General features: G+C 37.7%; 1 protein-coding gene across 4 annotated transcripts in view; it reads right to left on the reverse strand.

Annotated features, from left to right (window-relative positions):
* The window catches only part of LOC106088562 (uncharacterized), a 37,308-nt gene extending 11,975 nt beyond the window's left edge, over positions 1-25,333 (reverse strand). For 2 of the 4 annotated variants that reach the window (XR_009398131.1, XR_009398132.1), the window contains exon 1: positions 25,133-25,333. Coding sequence is in view for 2 of the 4 variants with exons in the window: in XM_059367857.1 (XP_059223840.1) it covers positions 17,896-18,039 (144 nt within the window). In the remaining 2 variants the exon portion in view is untranslated. Of the gene's footprint in view, positions 1-15,256; positions 15,360-17,895; positions 18,075-25,132 lie in introns of those variants that run through there. The other 2 variants (XM_059367857.1, XM_059367858.1) reach the window with 2 other exon arrangements.
* Positions 25,334-27,788: the final 2,455 nt, after the last annotated feature.

Genomic DNA, 27,788 nt, shown 5'->3' on the forward strand with positions numbered 1-27,788 from the left:
AGCATTGGTAAACTAAGTACACAATTATATTGAATTTATTATAAACAAGTAAAAGCGTGCTAATTTCGGCCGGGCCGAATCTTATATACCCTCCACCATAGATCGCATTTGTCGAGTTCTTTTCCTGGCATCTCTTCTTAGGCAAAAAAGTATATAAAAAAAGATTTGCTCTACTATTCGAGCGATATCAAGATGTGGTCCGGTTGGGACCACAATTAAATTACATGTGGGAGACCTGTGTAAAATGTCAGCCAATTCGAATAAAAATTGCGCCCTTTGGGGGCTCAAGAAGTAAAATAGAGAGATCGATTTATATGGGAGCTGTATTGGGCTATAGACCGATTCAGACCATAATAAACACGTATGTTGATGGTCATGAGAGAATCCGTCGTACAAAATTTCAGGCAAATCGGATAATAATTGCGACCTCTAGAGGCTCAAGAAATCAAGATCCCAGATCGGTTTATATGGCAGCTATATCAGGTTATGAACCGACTTGTACTTTATTTGACATAGTTGTTGAAAGTAAAATTTCATTCCAATCGGATAAGAATTGCACTAATAAGAAGTATTTGTGCAAAATTTCAAGCGGCTAGCTTTACTCCTTCGGAAGTTAGCGTGCTTTCGACAGACAGACGGACGGCTGGACGGACGGACGGACATGGCTAGATCGACATAAAATTTCACGACAATCAAGAATATATATACTTTATGGGGTCTCAGATGAATATTTCGAGTAGTTACAATCAGAATGACGAAATTAGTATACCCCCCATCTTATGGTGGAGGGTATAAAAATAACAAATTGTACCTCTGCACCACTCCTGTGATAAAATATATTCGGCATTGTCATGTCCTCCTGTCTACATATTCTTTCTGTGACGTTTGTACGTCTGTCATTTTTTGTAATCATTGTGGAGATGTGGAGCATGTGTTACCTACTCATCAAAAAATTTCCACATGAAATCCACAGCAAATCTAAGGAGTAAAGGATTCCAAGTTGACAAAAACCGCGGCATTATTTTTTTACGAAACTTACTAGTCGGACATGCTGATGGAACATCGAAATCTTTATTCCTCGTGATAATATGACGTCACAGCTAACAATTTCTGAAACGCTTGAGAAGTTGAAACGATAATTCCCGAATCATTGGTCAATTTCCCCTATTTTGCCCATTGGTTAACGGCAAGGAGTGCAAAATAGATAATCTAGAAAGAACAGCAGCAACATGCGGATTTGATAAGGTAAAGAAAAACAAGTAAAAAGCCATTAAGTTCAACCTTGCCGAGATTTGGATACCCACCAACTCGGATATACATATTTTTTATTAATTAACCACATTTCGTCATAGTACGGTGAAAAATGCAACATCTAAATAAAGTCGATATCCACAATATTCAGAAAAGCTATGTAAGCCTTCATTGTACCCGATTCATCGGTTAAAAAATTCACCTTTTATGGGCATAAGAACTCAAATCGGAAGTCTGTTATATGTATATGGTAGCTATATCCATATATAGACCGGTGTGCAGCATATACGGCGAGATGTTGAAGAACTTAACATGATTCACTGTGCCAAATTTCAGTGACATCGGACAATAAATACGCTTATTATGGGTGCAAAACAATAAATCCGGAGATCGGTCTATGTGGCATCTATATCTAAATCTAGACCGATCTGGGCCATGTTAATCACGAATGTCGCAGAGCCCAACACAAACCACTGTGTCAAATTTTAGCGAAATCGGACAATAATGCGCCTTTTATGGACCCAACGCCTAAAATCGAGTGATCGATTTATATGACAGCTAAATCCAAATCTGACCGATGGGGCCGTATTGAACAAAGATGTCAAGAGGCCAGACTCAAATGTCAGCGAAATCGGATAAAAAATCAATATCTCAATTTTTAAAGACTGTAGTGTGATTTCAACAGACAGACGGACAGACTAACGGAGATGGCTAGATCGTCTTGGATTTTACCGACGATCAAGAATAAATATACTTTATGTTATCGGAAATGAATATTTCTATGTGTTGCAAACGGAATGACAATATGAATATATTCCCATTCTTCGGTGGTGGGTATATAAATTAAAAAAAATAAGTTCTAAGCACTTTATTTTTTTGTTATCATTCATATTCAATTTTTAAGATTGGTAGAGTGGAAATTTTAAAGAATATGTTTAGATTAAAATGCGACAACGGGCCTGCGGTCAACTTGGAGAATCTAAAAGTGAGTTATTTTTACATTAAACCAAACGAAAATTTTCCACTTCAAGTAATTTATTAATCAGAATAACACTTATTATATAAAATTTGCTTAAAAAATTTTCTTTTTTCACTTAATATCTTACAACTCAAATTGTCAAATGTTCATTGGTAAAACATTGTATAAATTTTTTAATAATAATTAATAGTTCATGTTTTAAACATTATAACTACCCAAGAAGCTATGACACTGAAATCCTGAGTTCGAATCCTGGTGAGAACATCAGAAAAATGTAGCGATAGTTATACGTTATGCTGGCGACATTTTTGATGTATTGTACTATGCCATGTGAAAACCTCACCCCAAAGAGGTGTCGCACTGCGGCACGCCGTTTCGACTCGGCTATAAAAAGGAGCCCCTTATTACTGAACTTACACTTGAATCGGACAGCACTCATTGATATGTTTGCACTTTATCCTTGCTCCTTAATGGAATATCTATATATCAGAGATATACAGAAGGTTGGAAAACCCAAGGGTTTTGATTTTTGCACGAGAATGGGGACGACCTCAAATAAACTTTTGTTAACATACTCATGGTACCAGCATATTCTTCTACTATGGATCTATCGGTGTGGCATTTGGTACAAAGTGACGGTAACCTTCAAACTCAGATGTGTTACTCCTATTGAAGAACAAAATTATTTTACCACATTTAAGTCGAAGGCGATTGGTCCAAACAAAGTTGATGCAAAATTTATTCGTATAATTCTCCTCGTCTACTGCCATATATCGCAAACATTTTAATTCCATCATATCGTATATTTTGTACCCACTAATTTACTAATCTAGTCATTCCGTTTGTAACACCTCGAAATATTTGTCTAAGACCCCATAAAGTATATACAGGGTGGCTGATGAAAGCCGCTACCAAAAAAAAATGTAATAACTTTTTTTCTATTTAATAATAATAATTTAATAATTAATTTAATTAATTAATTAATTAATTTAATTAATAATAATTTAATAATTAATTTAATAATTTAATTTAACATGAATAAAAGAAAAATGTATTCCATACACCGAAAAAAAAATGTAGCAATATTCATCATTGTAGCAATATTCATCAGCCACCCTGTATATTCTTGATAGTCTGGGCATTTTGAGTCGATCTAGCCATTTCCGTCCTTTCGTCCATCTTCCGAAATGACGATAGCGGTCGAACAACTAAATCTAGCCGTTTGAAATTTTCCACTGATACATCTTTTTGATGTAAGTCGTTGGGTATGGGCCATATCGGGTTAAATTTTGGATATAGCTCCCATATAAACCGATTCCTCCATTTCACGTCTGGATCCCCTGGAAGCCATAATTTTTGGCCAAAATTATGCCTTTCAATTAACTTTATTTTGTGTCAATATTAAGCACAATCCATGGTCGTGGGTTTCAAAGATTCGGCCCGGCCGACTTTAGCACGTTTCAACTTCTTTAATCTAGTAATTATCTAACTTTTGGAAACATGCAAACACTATTCCAGTGCCAAAATTCGACAACGAATTCCATCTTATTGCAGCTCTCGGTGTTCGGTTTCAGAAAACTTTGCATAGTCAGATGTCAGAGTACCACCAAAGCGAATCATTGTTGACGGATATGCAGTTAGGATTCCGTGCTAACCATAGTTGCATTACTGCCTTAATTGAAGTTTCTAAAAAAGAATTAAGGAATGATATTGATGGTAACAAGGTTGATTTCCTGGTTCTGCTTGACCACTCGAAAGCATTCGACACCGTCGATCACAACAAATTATGGTTCAAATTCTGACGTTTTTTAACCTCTCTACCACGTCGACAAATCTCTTAAAGTTGTACCTTGCAAATCATACACAATCTGGGTATAACGGGGCTACAACTTCTAGACCATCAAGGATGGATGAATGTGTGCCAAGGGGGTCAATACATTGGTCACTTCTTTTTTTTTACTTTAGTACTGGATGGAAAAGCCGTGAAGTGCAAATATAAAACGCAAAAAAGTTTCCAGTGCCAGTATGTTTGTTTGCCATGAAGTGTTAACCCCATTTGCCAACCTGTCAAAACGATAGAAGGGAAAAAAGTGCAAATCTTTGGCATAGCAGTCAAATAATATTTATTAAGATTTGAGCAATTTTATAAATAATTGTTTTTAATTTTATTTTTCCATTCACAATATAGGATTTCTGCGGGTGGCCACACTAATTTATGAAAAACATATCACGGAAATCCTGATGACAGATGTTCTACATAAGCCTGTACTGGTAATTTATCGAGAACTTTGTTATCCTGGATAGATTTAATTTGCATACAAATTTCATTGCACTATATAGTACTAAAATTAAACACAGCTAATGTAAACGACCTTCCTTCATAGTTGTTACATATCAGAGTGCTCATGTACGTGGATGACATGCAAATCTAACCAGGGAGCTCATTGGGAAACATTGGTCAATTTGTTGAAAGACTGAATAATGAGCAAATAGTCTTTTTTAAATCCTTTGCTTACTTACTTTCTTTAATTGGCTTTGACAGACCATTTGTTCCACAAGCCGAAAGTAAAATAGCGTTCCAAGCGTCTCGATCTTCTGCGCTTACTCTAAAATCTCTGACACCAAGTGGGAGACACAACTTGATCTTTCCATCGAGCTTTTAGTCTTCCCGGTTTGCGTGTACCACCGTGTTTGCCTTCAAAAGACTTCATGCTGAAGCTTCTTCATCCATTCTGACAACATGACCTAGCCAACGCATTTTGATACGTGTAACTATGCTATCGTCGTCATACAGCTCGTGGTTCATACGACGCCTATATTCTCCATTAATACAAACTGGTCCATATATTTTACGAATAATCTCTCTCTCTCAATCATTCCAAGCACTGCCTCGTCTGCTTTCACAAGTACCCATGCCTCAGAACCATATAACAACACGGGTAATATGAGCGTCTTGTATAGTGCAATCTTGGTCTGTCACAGGTGGTCTTGTTTCTAAACTGCCTACTTAATCCAAAGTAGCATCTGTTTGCCAGTATTATTCTTCGCTTTTTTTCAAAACTTGTGTCATTCGTTTCGGTTACGGCGGTGGCGAGGTAAATAAATTTGCTGACTATCTGAAAGTTGTGGTTCCAAAATTTCTCTAATTTCTTCATCTGATCGGTTGTACAGGGCGTTTTGGGAGATGATACTGTCCATTTCGTTTTATCTCCATTAGGTTAGGTTAGGTTGAAAAGATGGTGCAAATTTTAATCTGCCCCATGCCACTATAGACATACATTTAAGCCAGTAATCGGCTTGTTGTACGCTCTCAAAACCAAAAAGTAACCGCGAAAGAGAAAATTTTAAGTTTGGAACTCCGTGCTACTTACAAATTCCATTATTGTTTTCCATTTACCGCCAGACCCATTTCACTGATTTCGTCATAGGCGAGTAGCATTTGTTGTCTGTGAGTAGTGTGCCATATCTATTCACATCTGCATCTCGTATAATCTTCTCCAGCAGGATATTAAAGAGATCACACAATAGACTGTCTCCTTGTCTGAAACGTCGTTTGGTACTAAATGGTTCGGAGAGATTTTTTCCTGGTCTAGGGTGGATTTACCAGTTCTAAAGCCGCATTGATAGGGCCCAATTATCTCATTGACTTTATGTCTTAATCTTTTGCACAGTACGCTCGAGTGTATCTTGTATGCGATGGGGAGGAGACTTATTCCTCTGTAGTTGGCACATTCCGCCTTGTCTCCTTTCTTGTGTGAGGTTTCAATTATCGGGTATGTGTTCTTCTAGCTAGATTGCGCAGGCAAGCTGATACATACGCCTCATCAGCGTGTCGCCTTCGGTCTTAAATAGCTCAGCGGGTAACCCGTCGATTCCTGCAACCTTGTTGTTCTTCAGTCGGGTCACTTCTACTTGCACTTTCTATACCATCATCAGAGATTGGTTCTGCGTTTTTCTCTTTGCCGCCATCGTCGGATACTAGAAGTTGGTTAAAATGTTCCATCCATATCCTCATAATGCTATCTGTGTCAGTTGCCAGATTTCCTCCTTTGTCTCTTTAGAAGGATGTGCCTGCACCAAAGCCATCGGTTTGATGTTTAATTATTTGGTAGAATTTCAGGACTTCATTCTGACTCCTGTATATTACAATTCTTTCACACTCACGTCTTTCCATTTCGTTTTATTTTCCTGTGGAATAAGCGTTTCTCCGCTCTCCTTTTCTACCGACACCCTCCTTCATCTGACGCGTTGCTACTAATTACTGGGTTGCTCTATATGCCGCATTCTTGGCTACAGTAGCATTTCGACGCTCCCGGTCGTACCATGGGATTCTTGGGGGAGGCTTCCGGTACCCATCCGTTGTGCTTGCAGCTTTTCAATGTCCAGCTTCCGAGCAGTATCAGATTGTACTTTCCTCGCCTTGTTCAACAGGGTGCTAACCTTTTCTGCAACAAGGTAATGATCGGAATATATATTCGCACCACAGATCGAGGCCACCGTAGTGCAGAAGTTAGCATGTCCACCTATGACCGTGATCGCCTGGGTTCGAATCCTGGCGAGACCATCAGAAAACATTTTCAGCGGTGGTTTTCCTCTCCTAATGTTGGCAACATTTGTGAGGTACTATGCCATGTAAAACCGCTCTCCAAAGAGATGTCGCACTGCGTCTGTCTGTCGAAAGCACTTTAACTTTCGAAGGAGTAAAGCTAGCCGCTTGCAATTTTGCACAAATACTTCTTATTAGTGTAGGTCGGTTGGGATATAGCCGGTTCATGTTTTGATATAGCCGCCTTATAAACCGATCTTGGATCTTGACTTCTTAAGCCGCTAGAGGGCACAATTCTTATCCTATTTGGCTGAAATTTTGCATGATGTATTTTATTATGACTTCCAAAAACTGTGATGAGTATGGTTTAATTCAGCCTATAAACAGATATAGCTATTATATAAACCGATCTGGGGTATTGACTTCTTGAGCGTCTAGAGTGCGCAATTCCAATCCGATTTGGCTGAAATTTCACACCACGTGTTTCGTTATGAATTCCAACAACTGTGCTAAGTATGGCGTAAATCGGTTCATAACCATAAATAGCTGTCATATAAACCGATCTGGGGTCTTGACTTCTTGAGCCTCTAGAGGGCGCAATTCCTATCCGATTTGGCTGAAATTTCGCATGACGTGTTTTATTATGACTTATAATAACTGTGCCAAAAATGGTTCAAATCGATACATAACCTGATATAGCTGCCATATAAACCGATCTGGGATCTTGACTTCTTGAGCCTCAAGAGGGCGTAATTAATATCCGATTTGGGTGAAATTGTGTACAACGGCTTCTCCTATGACCTTCAACATACATGTCAAATATGGTCCAAAGCGGTCTATAGCCTGATACAGCTCCCAAATAAACCGATCTCTCTATTTTACTGCTTGTACCCCTAAAGGGCGCAATTGTTACTCGAATCGGCTGAAAATTTTCACGAATAGGCTAAAAATTTTCACCAGAAATTATGGTCCGATTCGGACCATAACTTGATATAACTCCAATATTATAACAATTCTTTTCTTTTGTCATTTATTTGCCCAAAAAGAGATATCGGGAAAAGAACTCGACAAATGCAATCTGAGGCTGAGGGTATATAAGATTCGACCCGGCCGAACTTAGCACTCTTTTATGTGTTTTATTCTATTCTATGATTTGCAAAACACCTGCGATGCTTTACGTTTGAAAACAGTCTATAAACTTTTTTTTATCGATTCATGGAAACGTTTTTAGTTATTTAAAACATTTTTAAATTTTTTAAATCATTTTTAATTCGCTATAACATCGTAAATGAAACCTCAAAATTAGTTTCTCCAATATTTTTTTAATATATAGATGTTCTAAGTTAGTTTCAATTTTGAAATAAATGAAATCATTATGCAAATTTAATCAAATGAATGGATTGTTCGAATGAACCCTCAACGAATTGATAGCAGCTCTGAACAGGGACTTAGTTAGTTGGGGTCAACAACTCATTGTCTTAGCTTTGCTGTATTGTGTTGTGCTTAATGAGCAAAGAACTTTGGACGAAGAGAACAATTAAGCAAAGCGAAAAATGTTGTCGGCCACTCACCTGTTGCAGATACATAACAGACCAGAACCGAACACAATGTGAACTTGGGACAGTTCCCAGACTGTCGGTGGGATGTTGGCAGAGAATGGCATTGCCTGTGGCGGTTTCTGCAATATCTGGATATATACGAATAGAATATTCATGGGCCTTAACATTCATTCTTTGGTTTTGCCAAGTATGTATCTCCCATACTCGTAAGACCAGTTAGTACAAGCTAATATGTTTTTAGCCGCTGGATACTTTCGAGCCACTGCAAAATGGGAAGCATGTTAAAATTCATTAAGACCATCGACGACCATATTTCAACATTCATAAGTGGTGAAGCATGAAGCCTTATAAACATTTTTTAGTAAATATTCAGAAGAATGGAATTACATTCTTCCCCATAACTTTTCAAAGATTTTTTTTCACTATATTTTCCGTCGTTGATAACATGCCATTGATTGTTGATACGAGTATCGCATTGGGCGTTAACGAGCTTAAATAATTTTTCATTAATAAAATGTATGAAAAAAATACTACATTTTCTTGGAAACTTTTTGGCGAGGAAGAATTCTTGTTTGAGAAACAAACAAATCATTGACTTAAAATATATGTCTTGTACATTAAGCATCCACAGTCAAATAACAATTGACTATTACCGTTGTTGCATTTCTTTGTCCAGCTAAATAATAAACCAATACGTTTTTTTTGTTTCTTTTTAAAATTGAAAGCAAAATAGAAAACCTTTTTAAAAAGTTTTAGGCAAAGTGTGGCATGTTTCTGCCATTGCACAGCTCACAAACTAGCGATAAGGTGGAAGCATGTAATCTTTTTGTGGTAAAGCGGAAAAATAAATTTGGAAAAATTAAATATTCTATTACACAGAAAAAAATCGTAAATAAAATAGTTTTCCATTAAAAATTAATTGGTTCAATCATTTTTTGATTCAACATCATTTTTTTGTAATTACAGTCTTGATTGAAAACTTTGCTATTTTCAATAAAAAAACAAAATGATTGATTCATTTTTCAATCACAATCGTGGTTGAAAATTTTGTTGTTTTCAGTTAAAACCCTAATTGTTCCAATCATTTTTTTAATCAATCTTAAAAAATTGTCCAATACGGTGCATAAGTAAATTCAATCCCCTACAATATAAAGGGAAGATGATTTTAAAGACCCTTATGTCCCACATTTCGACACATCTGTAGCAATACCATGGCAGCCGGTTTTACGTGCCGGATTAACCCGTTGATGCCCGCTACCGCCACGGTGCACAAAACACTGCTATGACAATAACAACAAATCTATAAGGATTTTTTACACGGGTACCTGCGTACCTCAAGTTCATGTTCAGGGGGTTAATATATGTGTAAGAAATATAGAAATTAAATCGAATTTGCAAATAAATTGCAATCATTTTTTAATTGGATCAATTATAGCCCGATTCGGAACATAAGTAAATTGAATGTTGAAGACCATAGTAGAAGTCTTAGGGTAATATTCCAGTCCATTTGGATAAGAATTGCGCCTTGTGGGGGCTCAAGAAGCATATTCGAGAGAACGGTTTATATGGGAGCTGTATCAGGCAATAGATTGATTAAGACCATATTTAACACGTATGTTGAAGGCCGTTGGACAAAGTTTAAGCCAAATGGATAAGAATTGCGCCCTCTAGAGGCTTTAGAAGTCAAGATTCCAGATCGGTTTATATGGTAGCTATATCAGGTTATGTATCGATTTGAACCATATTTACCCCATATTTATCGCAGTTGTTGGAAGTCATAACAAAATACTTCATGCTAAATTTCAGCCAAATTGGATAAGTGGTTCAAGAAGTCAAGATCCAAGATCGGTATATATGGCAGCTATATCAAGTTATGGACCGATTTCAACCGTACTTATCACAGTTATTGGAAGTCATAACAAAACACCTCATGCAAAATATCAGCCAAATCGGATGAGAATTGCGCCCTCTAGTGGCTCAAGAAGTCAATACCAAAGATCAGTTTATATGACAGCTATATTCGGTTATGAACCGATTTGAACCATACTTAGCACATTTGGTGCAAATGATACCAAAACACCACGTGCAAAATCTCAGCCAAATCAATAAGAATTGCGCCCTCTAGATGCTCAAGAAGTCAAGACCCAAGATCGGTTTATATGGCAGCTATATCAAAACATGAACCGATTTGGCCCATTTACAATCCCAACCGACCTACACTAAAATTACGTATTTGTGCAATTTCAAGCGGCTAGCTTTACGCCTTCGAAAGTTAGCGTGCTTTCGACAGACGGACGGACATAGCTAAAATTTTATGACGATCAAGAATACATTTACTTTATGGGTTCTTAGATGCATATTTCGAGGTGTTACAAACGGAGTGACGAAATTAGTATACATCCCATCCTATGGTGGATGGTACAATAAACAAAGCGCGGTTCGATCTTGTATCGTTGTCAGTGCATTGCATACGCGAAAACGACACAAGATCGAAACAACAACTATACGAAAATATTGGGTTGCCCAAAAAGTAATTGCGAATTTTTCATATAGTCGGCGTTAACAAATTTTTTCACAGCTTGTGACTCTGTAATTGCATTCATTCTTCTGTCAGTTATCAGCTGTTACTCTTAGCTTGCTTTAGAAAAAAAGTGTAAAGTTTATTCTAAGTTTTATCAAAAATGCATTTACTTTCTTTTAAAAAATCCGCAATTACTTGTTAGGCAACCCAATAGGTCGAATATTTAAACAAATCCAAATTGAAAAAATTTTTAACTAATTTTCCAAAAACGGTGATTGATATTATCATTTCCGTGATTGAGGCAGTTTCAGTTAAAATTTAATTGGACCAATTAATTTCGTGATTAAAACCGATTTTTATTTTTTTTGTGTTCATTAATACATCCAAGAAGAAATTCGGGTAACACATACGATAAATAGGCGCATAGTAGGTTTGTTATGATTATAGCCTATACCACCACTTTGGTACTTTAAATTTGTGAATTTGTTTGCAACGCTAAGAAGAAGAGCTAGACCCATTGATAAATGTATTGATCGGCTTAGAATCACTTTCCGTCTGTCTGTCCATGTATTTTTGTAAACAATGTATAGGACTCATTTATTGTCAAATTCTAGTAAAATTATGCAAAATTCACTTTTTTGGCCCAAGGACGAACGTCATTGATTTAGGAAAAAAAATCGGCCAAAATTTAGATATAACTTCCGTATATATAGTTCAAACGATATGGCCTTTAAGGGCTGTACAAGCCACAATTTTTGTCCGATTTTTTCCAAAATTTATCACGAGATACTTTATTTGACTTCCCAATACGTGCGCAAAATTTCATAAAAGTCGACGCAGATTTCGATATAGCCCCCATATATATTTCATCCGATGTGACCTTTTAAGCTTCCGTAGCCACATTTTTTTTTTTCTAAATATTACCAAATTTAGCACGAAATGTCAAATTTGGCTTCCACACGTATTGCAAAATGTCATCAAAATCGGTTCAGTTCACATACATCTTTCGTCAGATATGGAATTTCAAGGCAGGCAAAATTTTGGTCCGATTTTGACAAAATTTAGCATAATGTCAAAATTTCATCAAAAAAATTACTGTTCTATTCGATATTTCAGTGGAAAATTAAAGTCTGACTAGATTTAGACATAATTCTTTTCCTTACTGGTTCTTTTTGAAAGTTTTCACTAACACATTTTATTTAGTTTTTAAGAATTTCCTACATATATGCAAACAGTTTTGCTTAGTTACACCCATAGAAATAAGTTTGGTGATATCGGCAAATACCGTCTGCTGATTTGAATTAAAAATTGTTTAACTATCGAAGGAAATTTTCTCAAATTTATCAACTTTCACACAATAATAAAAGCATTACCTATATGTTAATAAACATTTATAGGCATTTTAAGGGAACATTTTTGGTTTAATAGCATACATATAATTTTAATAGATATTTTGTCTGCTGTTATTTGAAATGTTTAAAAAAATTAAAGTTAAAAGAAATTAAAACAAAATTTACGCTCTATAGCTCTCTTTACAGCAGCAAATGTTTGCTGTTTCAGCAAAATATTACTACAGTCCCATTTTCAGTAGACTTTTTCTTGTTTTAGCCAACATTTTTGCTGTGTTTACTAACAAATATCTGTGAGTTTAGTTTATATATTTAAATTCATATTTTACGTTTTCTTTTTCAAAAAATCGCGAAAAATCACACAAAACCCTTCTCTAAAGACTAATCCTTTATTGCTACAATTTTATATTCTCTCGCTTCTCTGAAAGAAATTGTTGCCTTTTAAAATGCACCATCAAAATTCTACTGAATTGTAAATATAATAACTGAACTATAAATGCCCGAAAATCATGGACTGTTAATTGGTTGCGTTTAACTTGTATTTTGTTTTAATCTATGTCGTGTAACAATTCCTTACTACTGCCTTATCCGACCAAGAGGGATGTTTGGTGCACCCTGCAACTCTTACCTACACCACCTACCTGCCATACTACCTTTAGGCTCGCCGGCCATGCAACGTTGCAACACCTACCATCACCATCACGAATCATTTCCAATCCAATTCCAATTTAAGACTTGCCGCTAGCTAAGAACCTGCTCCCAGCGAACGGTAGTGGGATACCAAATTTAACAACAGCCCAAAAGGTTTTCATGGTTCTGATGGCATGTGAGTGTGTGTATATTTGTGTTAGAACGTTTAAATACTTGACCCAAACCCAAAAAGTTAATGAAATACATGGCATTGGTTTTCGATTACACCTTTTTCGTTTGTTTTTTGCTTTTGTTTTGTTTGGGATCTTTCACAGAGATTGAAGGAGAAAATTCATGGAAATGTTTTTAATGGGATTTTTATTTCAAGATTAAATGACAATGAAGATAAACGTAAATCAGACCTTTTCATTTGCCCATTGACAAAGTAGGGCCGAGGGATACATGGCTATATATATTTTTTTTTAACAAAAGACAACAGCTATTGTTGGGATATGAAAATACAAAATTTCAATGTAATACCCTGTTGGGGTGGGAGACTAGACTAGTCCTTTCAAAATCAATGAATGTTTTTTATGAAAAAGTATTTAAAAACTACACTTATTTTGATAGTTCGAATTAGAAATACTTTAGGAAAGGATATGGCAAGAGGTAGCAGTTGTGTAGAAAAGTAAATTGAGAGGTCATAAAAATAATCTTCACAGTTTTGTATATAGTCGTATATGAATTGCTACATGTAGGTGTTCCAGAAGTATATTTTCAGCCAAATCGAATGAAAATTGCAGCCCCTAGAACCTCAAGAAATGAAATCGGGAGATCGGTTTACATGGTTTATAGATCGATTCCAACCATATATGACACAACTATTTGAGATCATAAGAGAAATTATTGTTCAAAAGCCAAATCGGACAAAATTTGGGCCCTCTACATGCAAAAAAATAAAACGTTCGGACACATTTTTACAACAAACAAAATACTTTTACTGCGAACATTTTGCAAATGTCGCCCCAACCCTCTCTCAGAACATGTTAATATGTCCATATGTAGTCATTTCGACCAAATAAAACGGTAAAAATCGCATCCTCGTCTTCGGTTGAAGAACTTTATAGCAATGCATCTAATATGCCGTTAGGTAAATAGTTCACTTTTTCTATTTCTTTACATTTACCATCAAAAATATCAACATCGTGCACTTCCCTCAAATACCATTTATTTAAACCCCATATTGCCATTGGTTTTGAGAGGAGTTTACAGAATGAGGCATCCCACAAACACAAACACCCCAAAATTGGTTATCAAATTCGTTTTCTAATCTCAAATACCTTTCATTTGAGCCACATATAAGCATGGTTGAAAAATTTGTACCCTTTGGGGGGTGTTTTGGGGAAGGGGTGATGCCTTTAATAAATGGTCCTACATTTGTATATCAAATTCGTATTCTCCTCCCAAATACCTTTATTTGAGCCCCATATTGCTATGGTCAGTAAAAATTGCTGTTTGTGGGGTATTTTGGGAAAGGGGTAGACCCCAGAAAATTGGCCCTGAAAGTGGGTATCAATTCTTTCTCTACCCCCAATTCCTTTTTTTCAGGCCCCACATTGACATATACTCAATTTAGGGGCCCTGAAAATATATCAGCAACGTGCTCTATTCTCATATGTATATTTAAACCCCATATTGCCATTGGCCTCAAAATTGGATATCAAATTCGTTTTCTAATATCAAATACCATTCACTTAAACCCCTTATTGGAAAGCCAGCAAATATGTCCGGTTTGGGGTATGGGCCTATCTTGAAGACCCAAATTGTCTTGGTGAGCAAATACTTGGGGGCAAATACTGGTTAGCAGATTCGTATTCTACACTCAAATACCTTTTATTTAAGTCCCATATTGCCATGTTCAGTAAATAAGTCCTGTTTTGGGGAAGGGATGGACTCCCAGAAACTTGGTCCCACATTTGGATATCAGATTCTATTATTCTACCTATTCTACTCGCATATACCTTTAATTTGCGTATTTTGGGGGTTGGGGTGGTCCCCCAAACACTTGGTCCGACAATTGGATTTCAGATACGTTTTCTAATCTTAAATACCTTTCATTTGAGTCTCTCATTGTCGTGACTGGTGTATATATTGTATATATATACTTCGTAGGTTTTGGAGTAGGACGCCCCCCCCCCCCCCCCCCCCCCCTAGGTACCCCATCCGAAATTTGGATACCAAATTTTTGTTTGTAGGTTACTATAAAGAATCACACAAAATTTCGCTTAAATCCCATCTCCCATCTCCGAGATCTGGGGTTTCTGAAAATTAGGGTAAGTGGGAGGGTCCGCTTCCTAAAATTTTCGGTTTCACTGCAACATGTCGCAAAAATTCTACACTTTTTTGCACAATTGAACTCACCATAAGTATGCCACTACAAACTAACAACTGCTGCGTGCTGAAGACCATCTCTTCATGTGTCAATTCCTTCATTTAACGTGGGATTTTGTTTACGATAAAAGAACACGTTTATTTGTAATAAATTCTTGCAAGAACTTGTGACAAATGTAAAGTTTTTTTTGACACTGACAATACCATAAATTTTTGATATAATAAATGTTATTCGGGTTTCAACTTCTTATACCCTCCACCATAAGATGGGGGTTATACTAATTTCGTCATTCTGTTTTTAACTACTCGAAATATCCGTCTGAGACCCCATAAAGTATATGTATTCTTGATCGTCGCGACATTTTATGTCGATCTAGCCATGTCCGTCCGTCCGTCAATCCGTCTGTCTGTCTATCGAAAGCACGCTAACTTCCGAAATGGTAAAGCTAGCCGCTTGAAATTTTGTACAAATTCTTCTTATTAGTGTAGGTCGGTTGGGATTGTAAATGGGTTATATCGGTCCATGTTTTGATATAGCTGCCATATAAACCGATCTTGGGTCTTGACTTCTTGAGCCTCTAGAGTGCGCAATTCTTATTCGATTGGGATGAAATTTTGCACGACGTGTTTTGTTATGATATCCAACAATTGTGCTAAGTATGGTTCAAATCGGTCAATAACCTGATATAGCTGCCATATAAACCGATCTTGGGTCTTGAATTCTTGAGCCTCTAGAGTGCGTAATTCTTATCCGATTTGAATGAAATTGTGCACGTAGTATTTTGTGATACCCAACAACTGTGCCAAGTATGGTTCAAATCGGTTCATAACCTGATATAGCTGTCATATAAACAGATCTTGGGACTTGACTTCTTGAGCCTTTAGAGGTCGCAACTATTATCCGATTTGCCTGAAATGTTGTGCGACGGATCCTCTCATGACCATCAACATACGTGTTTATTATGATCTGAATAGGTCTATAGCCTGATACTGCTCCCATATAAATCGATCTCTCTTTTTTACTTCTTGAGCCCCCAAAGGGCGCAATTCTTATTCGAAATGGCTGACATTTTACACAGGTCTCCAACATATAATTTAATTGTGGTCCGAACCGGACCATATCTTGATATCGCTCTAATAGCAGAGCAAATCTTTTCTTATATCATTTTTTGCCTAAGAAGATATGCCGGGAAAAGAACTCGACAAATGCGCTCCATGGTGGAGGGTATAAAAGATTCGGCCCTGCCGAACTTAACACGCTTTTACTTGTTTTTCTTTATTTATAAATTAATTTATCGTCATGCTGATGTATACGTATTCATTTCATTTCATTCATTTTAATTTTAAAATATATTGTGCATATTGAAAAGGATGACAAAGTCAATTTTTATGTTGTTGCATAATTCTAACTCAAATTTTTACCAATTATAGGTAGATCAATGTTGGTAATTCAAACTCTTCCAGAGTATATTTGGATTTATTTCGATGTTATGAATCACAATTATATTAAAAGCCATCCCTGTTTATCTAATGATTTTTGTCATTGGACGTATCTCTGGCGAAACTTGAAAAATTTTAAAGTTCCTAGTTTAGCATCTGCCCATCACTCCATGTAGCTAGTGACCCGTACATGGACTACATGGGGATAGCATTCAGGTCCGGTACTACAGAGATAGAGCTATACAACGTGTACATACCGCCAGTTGGTAGCTGTGTCCCAATTAATGGCTAAGCTTTCAACCCCGACATAAGTGGGTTATTCTCTGGCCATAATGGTCTGGATCTAGGGCACTTTAATGCGCATCACACTTCATGGCATTCTCCCCTAGGTAACGGCCAGCGTGGCATAGCTTTGGCAGAGCAGATTGAAGGCTCAACGTTTTGCACGGTGAATGAGGATGCCCCCACTAGGATTACGAATAGGTGTAGCAGCTCGTCAGACATTTCCATTGCGTCCTTTGATCTCCTGAGTGACGTATTCTGGCAAGCCTCATCTCCCATAATTATCAACATCGACAGACCACCCGACTTCATAACCTCTGAGCCCCGGACGTCTATCAATCAGAAGAAGGCCCATTGGGCTGGCTTCAGAAAGTATACCAATAGCCGCTTCAGTGAACTGCCACCCCCCTCGGAGGTGCTAGTTGCCGAGAGCAAATTCCGAGACATCATTAACGCAACAGCCGCTTGCTTTATATCAGCCGGTCGAATACCCCAAGTGCAGCCCAATTTCCCGGCGCGCAGTGGTACTCGCAGACGAGCATGATGGGATTAGTTGTATGGACCCCACTAACCCCAGAATCAGCGAACTGAATTTGGAAAACAGGGTAGTCAACGAATATAAGCGGAATTTGTGGGTGGAACACTTGGAGCAATGTAACTTAGGCACCGGTGTGGTCTACTTCGATATTTTTTACAAAATGCAATGAGTATGAAACATTTACATTCTTATTTTAAACCCATTAGAAGCTTCACCTACTATAAAAGGCCATTTCTTTGCTGTAAAACAAAAAAAAAACTCATTTATGGAAAAGCGTTTCGATAGCCACAAACAACATTCGTTTACCTGGCCAATAATTATTCCGTTTGCGAGAGAGGGGGTGAGTTTTTGTGCGTATAGACCAGTGATGGCAAAAAACTCAAGCTTTTGTACATTACTATGTACTTACACAAGAAAATAATCCCAAGCAAGCCCATGGTCTCCACATAATTGCAATTGTTAAGCAGCTCAGTTGCTCAAGTTTACCGCCCGCACTTAATCGCGTAATGTATTTATTTACATGATAATGCTTACTTTTGTAGCATAAGTCCATTACGTGGTGCAAAAAATTTTCAAATCAATAGTTTTCTTGCAATAAAATCAAACAACATATTTTTTTAAATGCCAATGTTTTCAATGTCATGAAGATTTCGCTTAGGATATGTCAATGCATTTTAAATGGATACGAAAATTTCTTTTTATGTGTATACCGCCCTTCAGGCTTAAGCCTAGTACTGACTTCTTTCGCAGCGAAAATGCCTATTAAATTATTGCGAAATCCGACGGACTCTATTCTTTGTCAGAACACAAACAAAAGTCAAAAAATACACAACAAAGACAACATCATTTAAGCAGAGTTGATGGGTGTCTATTTCGTGAGCATTTGATTGCATTGGCAATTAATTGAAGCGAAATTTGTATTGCAGCAGCGACATGTCGCTACTATTTTGCTTATAGAACTCAGTGCAGCGACATGTCGCTACTATTTTGCTTATAGAACTCAGTGCCACTTCTACGGAATGTATTCGCAGTTTCTTCGTCACCATGTCTTTATAATGCGCTTTGACAGGTATTAAGTCTAAAAAGCCAAGTCAGTACTAGGCCTTTAATTTAAAAGGAATAAACATATCGTAGAGAAATAATCTGCACCCTAAAGGCAAAAAACTTAAGAATAACATTTTAAGCCATTTTGACCGTTTTGTCGTTCTGGTGCTGAAATCCCAGCCGAATATCATAATAATATTCAGAAGTAAAATTTACAATGCTGTTTGGGCAAAACTTCTTAGAAATCGTCGTAGATTTCCGTGTTTTTAACAATACGAATTTACTTATTTCTATTTTTGTTTGCCCGTTAGGGAGAGGATAATTTTTATGATAATGTTTACAAATATATGTCTAACGTCTACAGTTGAAAGGACAAATTTCCTTACATGCCATTCCCCAGCACCGTATCTTTGATCGGAAACTCAAACTGTAGAAATAAAACTGCACTAATTCCAGTTTTAAAGTCAATGGGAATGTTTCTTTAGCTTAGACAACAACCGTCCGCATTACAAACAGGGTGATACAGAGCCCAACAAATTGATTTACTTCTCTTAAATGTTAGGAGTACAACCATGTTCCTATTAAAAAAAGTAAATCCATATTGTTTGTAAGCAAATAATTAAAGACTTTTTTCTTGATCGAAAAATTTTCTAATTATTGAGAACCAAAAGAGAGACTTAATACTGGTGGGTGGATTCTACGTAATATTGACACAAAATAGAATTAGGTGAAATGCATAATTTAACTCTACGTACCAAATATCTGCCAAACTAGGCAAAATAAAAGTTTCTAGGAAGCGAACAAAGACAATCGAGAGATCGGTTTATATGAGAGCTACACAAGTTAAAGACCGATTTGGACCGTCGTTGGAAATCGAAGCAGAACAGAACGTGCAAAATTGTAGCCAAATCGGACAAAAATTGTGGCTTCCAGGGGATCCAGACGTGAAATCGAGAGATTGATTTATGTGGGAGCTATACCAGTTTAAAGACCGATTTCAAACGTACTTGGCACAGTTGTTGGAAGTCGTAAGAGAACACTACATGCAAAATGTTAGCTAAATCGGACAAAAATTGCGGCTTCCAGGGGCTCAAGATGTTAGGTTGATCAGGTTACAGATCGATTTCACCCGTACTAGGCACGGTTATTGAACGTCGCAACATAACACTACATCCAAAATTTCAGCCCAATCGGATAACAATTGCGGCTACAAAGAGCTAAGTATGTCAAATCGGGAAATGGGTTTATATGGGAGCTATACTTAAATCTACTGCCGTGAGCTTTCTCATTGGTCATGTGGCGGCCACGGACACTGTGTTAAACTTGATACAATATCCTATGTTCTAGGCAGTGTGGATTACACCCTACCTGAGCCACTTTTTGATAAAAAATTACTGTACCACTATTCCTGATAGAACCGATTGGAACTAAGATATCCCTGGTAACAGAAGTTACCTAGACTTCTATACGGATGTTCCAAACTAAACGACCAGGTGGGCTTTGGGGTGTATTCTAAAGACCTATAACTGGTCATATCGAAGAGGTTACCCGACCACTGCAGTGTGTATCAAGCAGAGATGCTTGCAATTAAAGAAGTGGTGGAGTGGCGAAGATATAATGTCATTACGACGATTGGCATAAATATCTTCTCAGACGGCCAGCCAGCAATTAAATGCCTGGAGAACGCATTTCTGAACACAAAAACCACCCTCGACTGTCGCACATCTCTCAATGAGATGGCTGAACAGTTCAAAATACACCTGTTTTGGGTGCCGGGCCACAGAGATATCCCAGGGAATTGTAAAGCGACGAGCTTGCGAGACTAGGAACTACCTTACACCCTCCAGGGACACTGGAATCTGTGGGTATGCCTCTAGCGACATGTAAGCTAAGTTTTTAGGACCAGGCCCGAAGGGCAACGAATGATAGTTGGTCAGAAAGAGGGGACTGTGAGCATTCCAAAACTATGTGGTCTAGACTTGAAGAGGTCTACCGCTTTGCTGACATTGGCTAGAACAGACGTCTCAATCATTGTGTCCGTCATGACAGGTCACTGTCTAATGGGAAAACATGCTGACAGACCGAAGTTTGCCAGCAACGGCTTTTGCAGAAGCTGTAGGGACATCGAGGAAGAAGAGACTATAGAACACCTTCTGTGTGTGTCCCGCACTAGCAATTAAAAGAAGTTCCACTATAGGTTCTCATTTGTGTGAACATTCGCAAATGAGGTTAGGTTGAAAAGAGGGTGCAGATATTAATCCGCCCCATGCCACTATGGACATACACCTAAACCAGTAATCGGCTTGTTGTGCGCTCTAAAAACTATAAAGTAACCTCTAAAAACAAGTTAGGAATTCCGTGCTACTTACAAAATTCTTAATTGTGTTCAATACCACTCCCCTAAGTTGGTTCATGTCTGATATTGTGTCTCCACCTAAGTACCGGTATGTGTTGGACGCGAAAGCCGGGCAATGACAAAGGAAATGCACCAACGTCTCATCATCTTCCCCGCATGTCCTTCACATGTCATCACTTGCCGCACCGATTTTACACGAGTGAGCTAGTAGTCCTATGTATCCTGTTAGGATACCAATAGCTATACTGACCTCCTTCTTGCTTCCTTTCAGTAATAGCCTCGTCTTCTAACGATCTGAGGAGACGAGCCTATAACTGTCGCAAGTTACTGGGCCTTTTTAATAAGTATACCCTCCACCATAGGATGGGGGTATTCTTATTTCGTCATTCTGTTTGTAACTCCTCAAAATATTCGTCTAAGACCCCATAAAGAATATATAAATTCTTGATCGTCATGACATTTTAAGTCGACCTAGCCATGTCCATCCGTCTGTCTGTTGGAAGCACCCCAACTCTCCAAGGAGTAAAGCCATCCGTTTGAAATTTTGCACAAATACTTCTTATTAGTGTAGGTCGGTTGGGATTGTAAATGGACCACATCGGTTCATGTTTTGATATAGCTGCCATATAAACCGATCTTGACTTCTTGAGCCACTAGAGGGCCCAATTCTTATCCGATTTGGCTGAAATTCTGCATAAGGTGTTTTTTACGATTTCCAACAACTGCGCTAAGTATGGTTCAAATTGGTCCTAAACCTGATATTGTTGTCATATAAAACGATTAGGGTCTTGACTTCTTGAGCCTCTAGAGGGCGCAATTCCTATCCGATTTAGCTGAAAATTTTCATGACGTGTTTTGGTATGACTTCCAAATTCGTGCCAGTTATGGTTAAAATCAGTCCATAACCTGATGTAGCTGCTATATAAACCAATCTTGAATCTTTACTTCTTGAGCCACTAGAGGCCGCAATTCTTATCCGATTTGGCTGAAATTCTGCATGAGATGTTTTTATGATTTTCAACAACTGCGCTAAGTATGGTCCAAATCGGTCTAAAACTTGATATAGCTGTCATATAAACCGATCTGGGTGTTGACTTCTTGATCCTCTAAAGGGCGCAATTCCTATCCAAATACGACTTCCAAAAACTGTGCTAAGTATGGTTCAAATCGGTCCATAACCTGATATAGCTGCTATATAAACCGATCTTGAATCTGACTTCTTGAGCCACTAGAGGGAGCAATTCCTATCCGATTTGGCTGAAATTTTGCATGACGTGTTTTGGTATGACTTCCAAAATCCGTGCCAATTATGGTTTAAATTGGTTCATAACCTGATGTAGCCTCCATATAAACCGATCTGGGATCTTGACTCCTAGAGCCTCTAGAGGCCGCAATTATTATCCGATTTTGCTGAAATTGTATAACGGCTTTTCCCATGACGTTCAACATACGTGTCCAATATGGTTTGAAGCGGTCTATAGCCTGATATAGCTCCCATATAAACCGATCTCCCTAATTTACTTCTCGTGCCCATAAAGGGTGCAATTCTTATTCAATTTGGCTGAAATTTTATACAATGGCTTCTACTATGGTCTCCAACATTCGATTCAATTATGGTCCGAACGGCCCATAACTTGATATAGCTCCAATAGGATGGCAATTCTTTTCTTTTATCCCTTGTTTGAGAGATACCGGAAAAAGAACTCGACAAATGTTTGGTCAAACTTGGCATGCTTTTACTTGTTCTATATTTAGAAATATCTTTGTAAATGAAGCTAGAAATAAAGATCAGCAGCCGGAAAATTGATGAAAATTTGCCATTTAATTATATGTTGACATATTTTTTCATTTAAGACACATAAAACAAAACAAAAAGCTTTCCTTAAATTGTCATAATAGAAATATGTGTCTAAGCACTTCTTGAGGTAGGGCCCCTTGCCCCTTTACACCTCTCAAATGCCAAGAATAAACAAAGCAAAACAAAAACTTACACAAGAAGCATTAGCCAACATTGCCACAGCTGCAAGAGCTTTTGTTGGTAACAATACCGTGCAGTTGTTGTATACTATTAGAGGGTCTCCCAATTTTCCCCCTCCGCAACGGAAAATCGAAAACTGGGCCACATGCGATCGAACAAGAATACATTTCGTGCCTGTGACTGAGCAAATCATTGAATAAATGAATGCAATTGTTGAGCTTGGCTTGAGAGTGGTGTGCGGTAATTGCTCGGTTTCGACATGGTAGCTTTTGTGTTGTTGTTGTTGAAGCGATGACGAGAGTACATTTACGTTATGCGACTTGAATGTTTTAGTTGTTGGCTGTGGACTTACATGAGTAATTGACTAGAAGGCAGCAACGATAATAAGAGAGCAGACTTTTACGTTCTGCGTCATGGTGCGAATGATGGGCTTTTCAGCGTTGTTGATGGTACCTTTTATAACATTGTTTTTATTGCTGTTGTTGTTGCTGTTACATGTATTCATTTGATGGGAAGAAAATGTGTTTTGGGGTGGGTTGGTTACCTAGCGTGCGGTGTGGAGGCGGATCAAAGAGGTGTGTGTTGTTACGGTTTGTTTACTTTGAGAATAAGAAATCGCACTCTACCTTAGGCAATCTAATCTTACCATGTTGAATATGAAGATACAGATTTTGTTGACATAAATGCTTTATTTAGATAAAGTCGGGCGTAACCGACATTATTAATAACCTACGCAAAAACACTGAAAGAAAAAAAGAGGTCCTTTTTAATACCTGCTGTTATTAATGCATTTACGTTACTGGCACAGTGGAAACAGTGTGTATGAAAATAATTGCTGAATAAAAAGAACAGAGGTATGTCGGGATGTAAATTTAGCCCATGAACATTCCACTAAGGAACAGGGGCAAACTTCTCACATATCAGTGAGTGCAGTCCGATTCAGGTTTAAGCTCAATGATAAGGGGCCTCCTTTTTATAGCCGATTCCGAACGGCGTGCCGCAGTGCGACACCTCTTTGGAGAGAAGTTTTACATGGCATAGTACCTCACAAATGTTGCCAGCATTAGGAAGGGAAAACCACCGCTGAAAAATTTTTTTGATGGTCTCGCCAGGATTCGAATCCAGGTGTTCAGCGTCATAGGCGGAGATGCTAACCTCTGCGCTTCAGTGGCCTCCAGTCGGAACCATATAAAAATTAATAAATACTCAATCGAATTAAAATTAAATTCAAACAATTTTTAATGGTACCAATGTATGGCGCTTAAGAACTCCACACCTTATGTGGATGAATAAGTCCTCTAATCCAGGACAAAACGTGTCCCATAGTGCACTGTGGTCGGACTTGTATGGAAAGACCGGCCAAAAATACATATAAGCTACATTTATTACCCGATTTCGATGAAATTGGAAACACTTGTACTATTTATACCGATGGTTCAAATCGGGCTATATTTCGACATAGCTGCCATATTGACCAATCTGCCGATGTTGAGTGTCTAACGGCGAGTTGCAGGAGGCTCCTCAATAACTAAGGTGAAAATGGTTCATATCGGACCATATTTAGATATAGCTCCTATATGAACCATACTCAAGATTCGAGCTTTTGAGCCCCTGGAAGGTCCAATTTTCATTCGATTTGGCTTCATTTTTGTACATTGTGTTTTATTATGACCTCTAACATACATGGAAAGTATGATCTAAGTATGACTTTTTTTTTCGTTTCTATCCCACTATGCGTGGTCATGCAGCTCCTACAGTTCATGGTACATACGACGCCAATACTCTCTATCTATCCAAAATGGTACATACATTTTACGAAGAATCTTTCTCTCAAACTCTCCAAGCACTGCCTCGTCTGCTTTCACAAGTAAGACAAGGCTCGAAACCATTTAACAACTCTTGTATTATCAGTGTCTTTTATGGTTTAATTTTCGTCTGGCGAGAGGTGGCCTGCTGCATCCTAATTAACAACTGTTTGCCAGTATTATTTTTCGCTTTATTTTGGCTACGGTGCAGCCGAGGTAGTTTAAGTTGCTGACTATCTAAAAGTTGTGGTTCCCAACTTTCTCCATTTTCTTTATCAGACATTTAGCAGTAAGTGTCATCCTGCAGAGTCTCATTAATTTTACAGGGATACCAAACTTAGACATATCTTGAAATAAATTTGAACATGAAAAGATGTCGAAAGCGATCTGGTAGTCAACAAAGAGTTAAGCTCGTGTCTTTTGCATTGGCGCAGTGTAAATATCTGGTCTATGGTATATTTACCAGGTCTAAAGCCGCATTGATAGGACCCATTTATCTCATCGACTTTAGGTTTTAATCTTTCATACAGTAAGATCAAAAGATTATTGTATGGGATGGGGAGGATTCCTTTGTATTTTTCATATTCCATTTTGAATACTTTCTTCTGAACTGGATATGGTATGCTGGGATTCCAATCATCGGGTATTCGTTCTTCTAGCCAGATTGCGCAGATAAGCTGATGTATACGCCATATCAGGGTGTCGCGTCCGGTCTTAAATAGTTCAGCGGGTAACCCACCGGCTCCTGCTGCCTCGTTGTTCTTCAGTCGGGTCACAACTACTTGGACCTCATTCTGACTAGGAGGAAAACATTCCATACCATCATTAGGGATTGATCTGCGCTATCCTCTTCCCCGCCATCGTCAGACACTAGCAGCTGGGTAAAATGTTCTTTCCACATCCTCAGCACACTACCTGTATCAGTTAAAAGATTTTCTTCGTTGTCTCTGCAAAAAAATGTGGCATCGATTTGATGTTTGATTCTTTGGTAGAATTTCCGGACTTCATTCTGACGCATGCACTCAAGTCTTTCCATTTCCTTCTTCTTTCAGCGGAAGAGACGTTTTTCCTCACTCGTTTTCATCCGATACCTCTTCTTTATGTGGGGCGTTGCAACTGATCGCAGGGTTGCTCTGGAATGTTCGAGTAATAACGAGAATAGTTGCTGTGTTTTATGGATAGATAACCCAAAAATAAAACTCAAAAAATATTTCTAGTGCAAGTCTGTTTGTTTGCCAATAAGTGGAAATGCCATTTGCAAAGCTGTCAAAACAATACGAGAAAAAAAGTGAAAATATTTGTAAAATTTATAACTAAAATTTGTAAAACATGTATTGGCATTGCAGTCAAATAAAACTAATTAATATTTGTGCAAGCAATCGTAAAAATAATTGGTTTTAATTTTAGTTTACCATTCACAATAGATATATTTCTGCCAGTCGCCACAATAATATGTGAAAAACATATCAAGGCAATCCTGGCGACACATTTTCTACATAAGCATGGACCGGTAATTTATCCAGTACTTGTTGTCCTGGATAGATGTAATTTACATAAAAATTTCATAGGCATGTGCCTTTGCTCAACTCATGCAGAATCTCTCTTAGTGAAGAATTTGATTGACTTGGGGCAATTTTCCCTCTTTAAAGATCCTATTGGAAGGGAGAAGGGCTTGGATGGAATTTGGTATTTTTGCTGTCTGCTTCAATTTTTCATTCCATTAGTATGGAATTGTGGTATTTATACGACAGTGTCCTCCAAATTATGTATTGGGCCCACGGGTGGATTTTGGACTTCAACGTACATTAAAATTTTTGTCGGCTTGGTGCCTATGTCTTTAATATTTTAGTAGTTTGATAATAAATCTAAATTCACACACACCACATAACTTCTCAAGTCCACTGAAATCCAAATTTTTATAATTATGTAATACAATATCTCCACCAACTACTGTCCATAAAGACAAAAACAAAAAAATTGTACCCATAATAACAGAAAAGCCCATTGAACGGCCGGGCCGAATCTTGGAAACCCCCCACCAAGGATTCTGCTAAAAATGTATACAAAATAAATTTAGTTAAAAAGCATAATTTTATTCCACACACCAAACTTCTGTCAAACCAACAAAAATTAAAACTTCTAGGAACCGAAATGGGAGCTATATCAGGTTATAGACTGATTTGGACCGTGTTTGACCGTATTTGGTATAGTTCTTGAAAGTCGTAACAAAACACCGCATGCAAAATTTTAGCCAAATTGGACAAAAATTGCGGGATTTATAAGCTCAAAAAGTCAAATCGGGAGATGGGTTCATATCAGGTTATAAATCGATTCGGAGACACTTGGCACAGTTGTTGGAAGTCTTAACAGAAAACTGCATGCACTGCGGCTCAAGAAGCGAAATCGGGAGATCGGTTTATATGGGAGCTATATCACGTTATAGACGGATATGGACCTTATTTGGCACAGTTGCTGGAAGTTATAACGGAACATTATTTGTTGGAAGTTATAACTCAAGAAAAAGAAAAAAATTACTGCTTCCGGGGCCTCAATTCTGAACCGATATGGCCCATTTGCAATTCAACAACCTACATCAAAATTAAGTATCTGAGCAAAATTTCAAGCGTTCAACCGCTAACGTGATTTCGACAGACGGACGGACATAGCTAGACCGACTCAGACCGTCGAGACGACTAGACGAATATATCGAAGTGTTACAAACGGAATGACTTGATTAGTATACCCCCATCCTATGATGGTGGGTATAAGAATAAGGTTTTTCAAAAATCCCCTGCATACTAGCTTTCAAAATTTGCAAATACTTTATAAGGTATATGAAGTGTGCTTTTATTTCTCATTGACACATTAGCCTTTGTGTGAAACTACTGTTGTACTTACCTCTTTGAGTTCCTTATTCAGAAACTCAATTTCTCACTTCTTCGTTTAAAGTCAATGTAATCGACTTGTTTTAAAATTCTGCTCATAACTCCCATCTTGTCAAATGAATTGGATATCATCTCATTAAAATGCTAATGATTGGAAATCTGAAGCCATCAGATCTATCAGAAGATACATGACTCAATAAAAGTATGCATGTGTGTTTGAGTGTGAGTGAGCAC

This window comes from Stomoxys calcitrans, chromosome 4, assembly GCF_963082655.1.
Source record: "Stomoxys calcitrans chromosome 4, idStoCalc2.1, whole genome shotgun sequence".
Lineage (NCBI taxonomy): Eukaryota > Metazoa > Arthropoda > Insecta > Diptera > Muscidae > Stomoxys > Stomoxys calcitrans.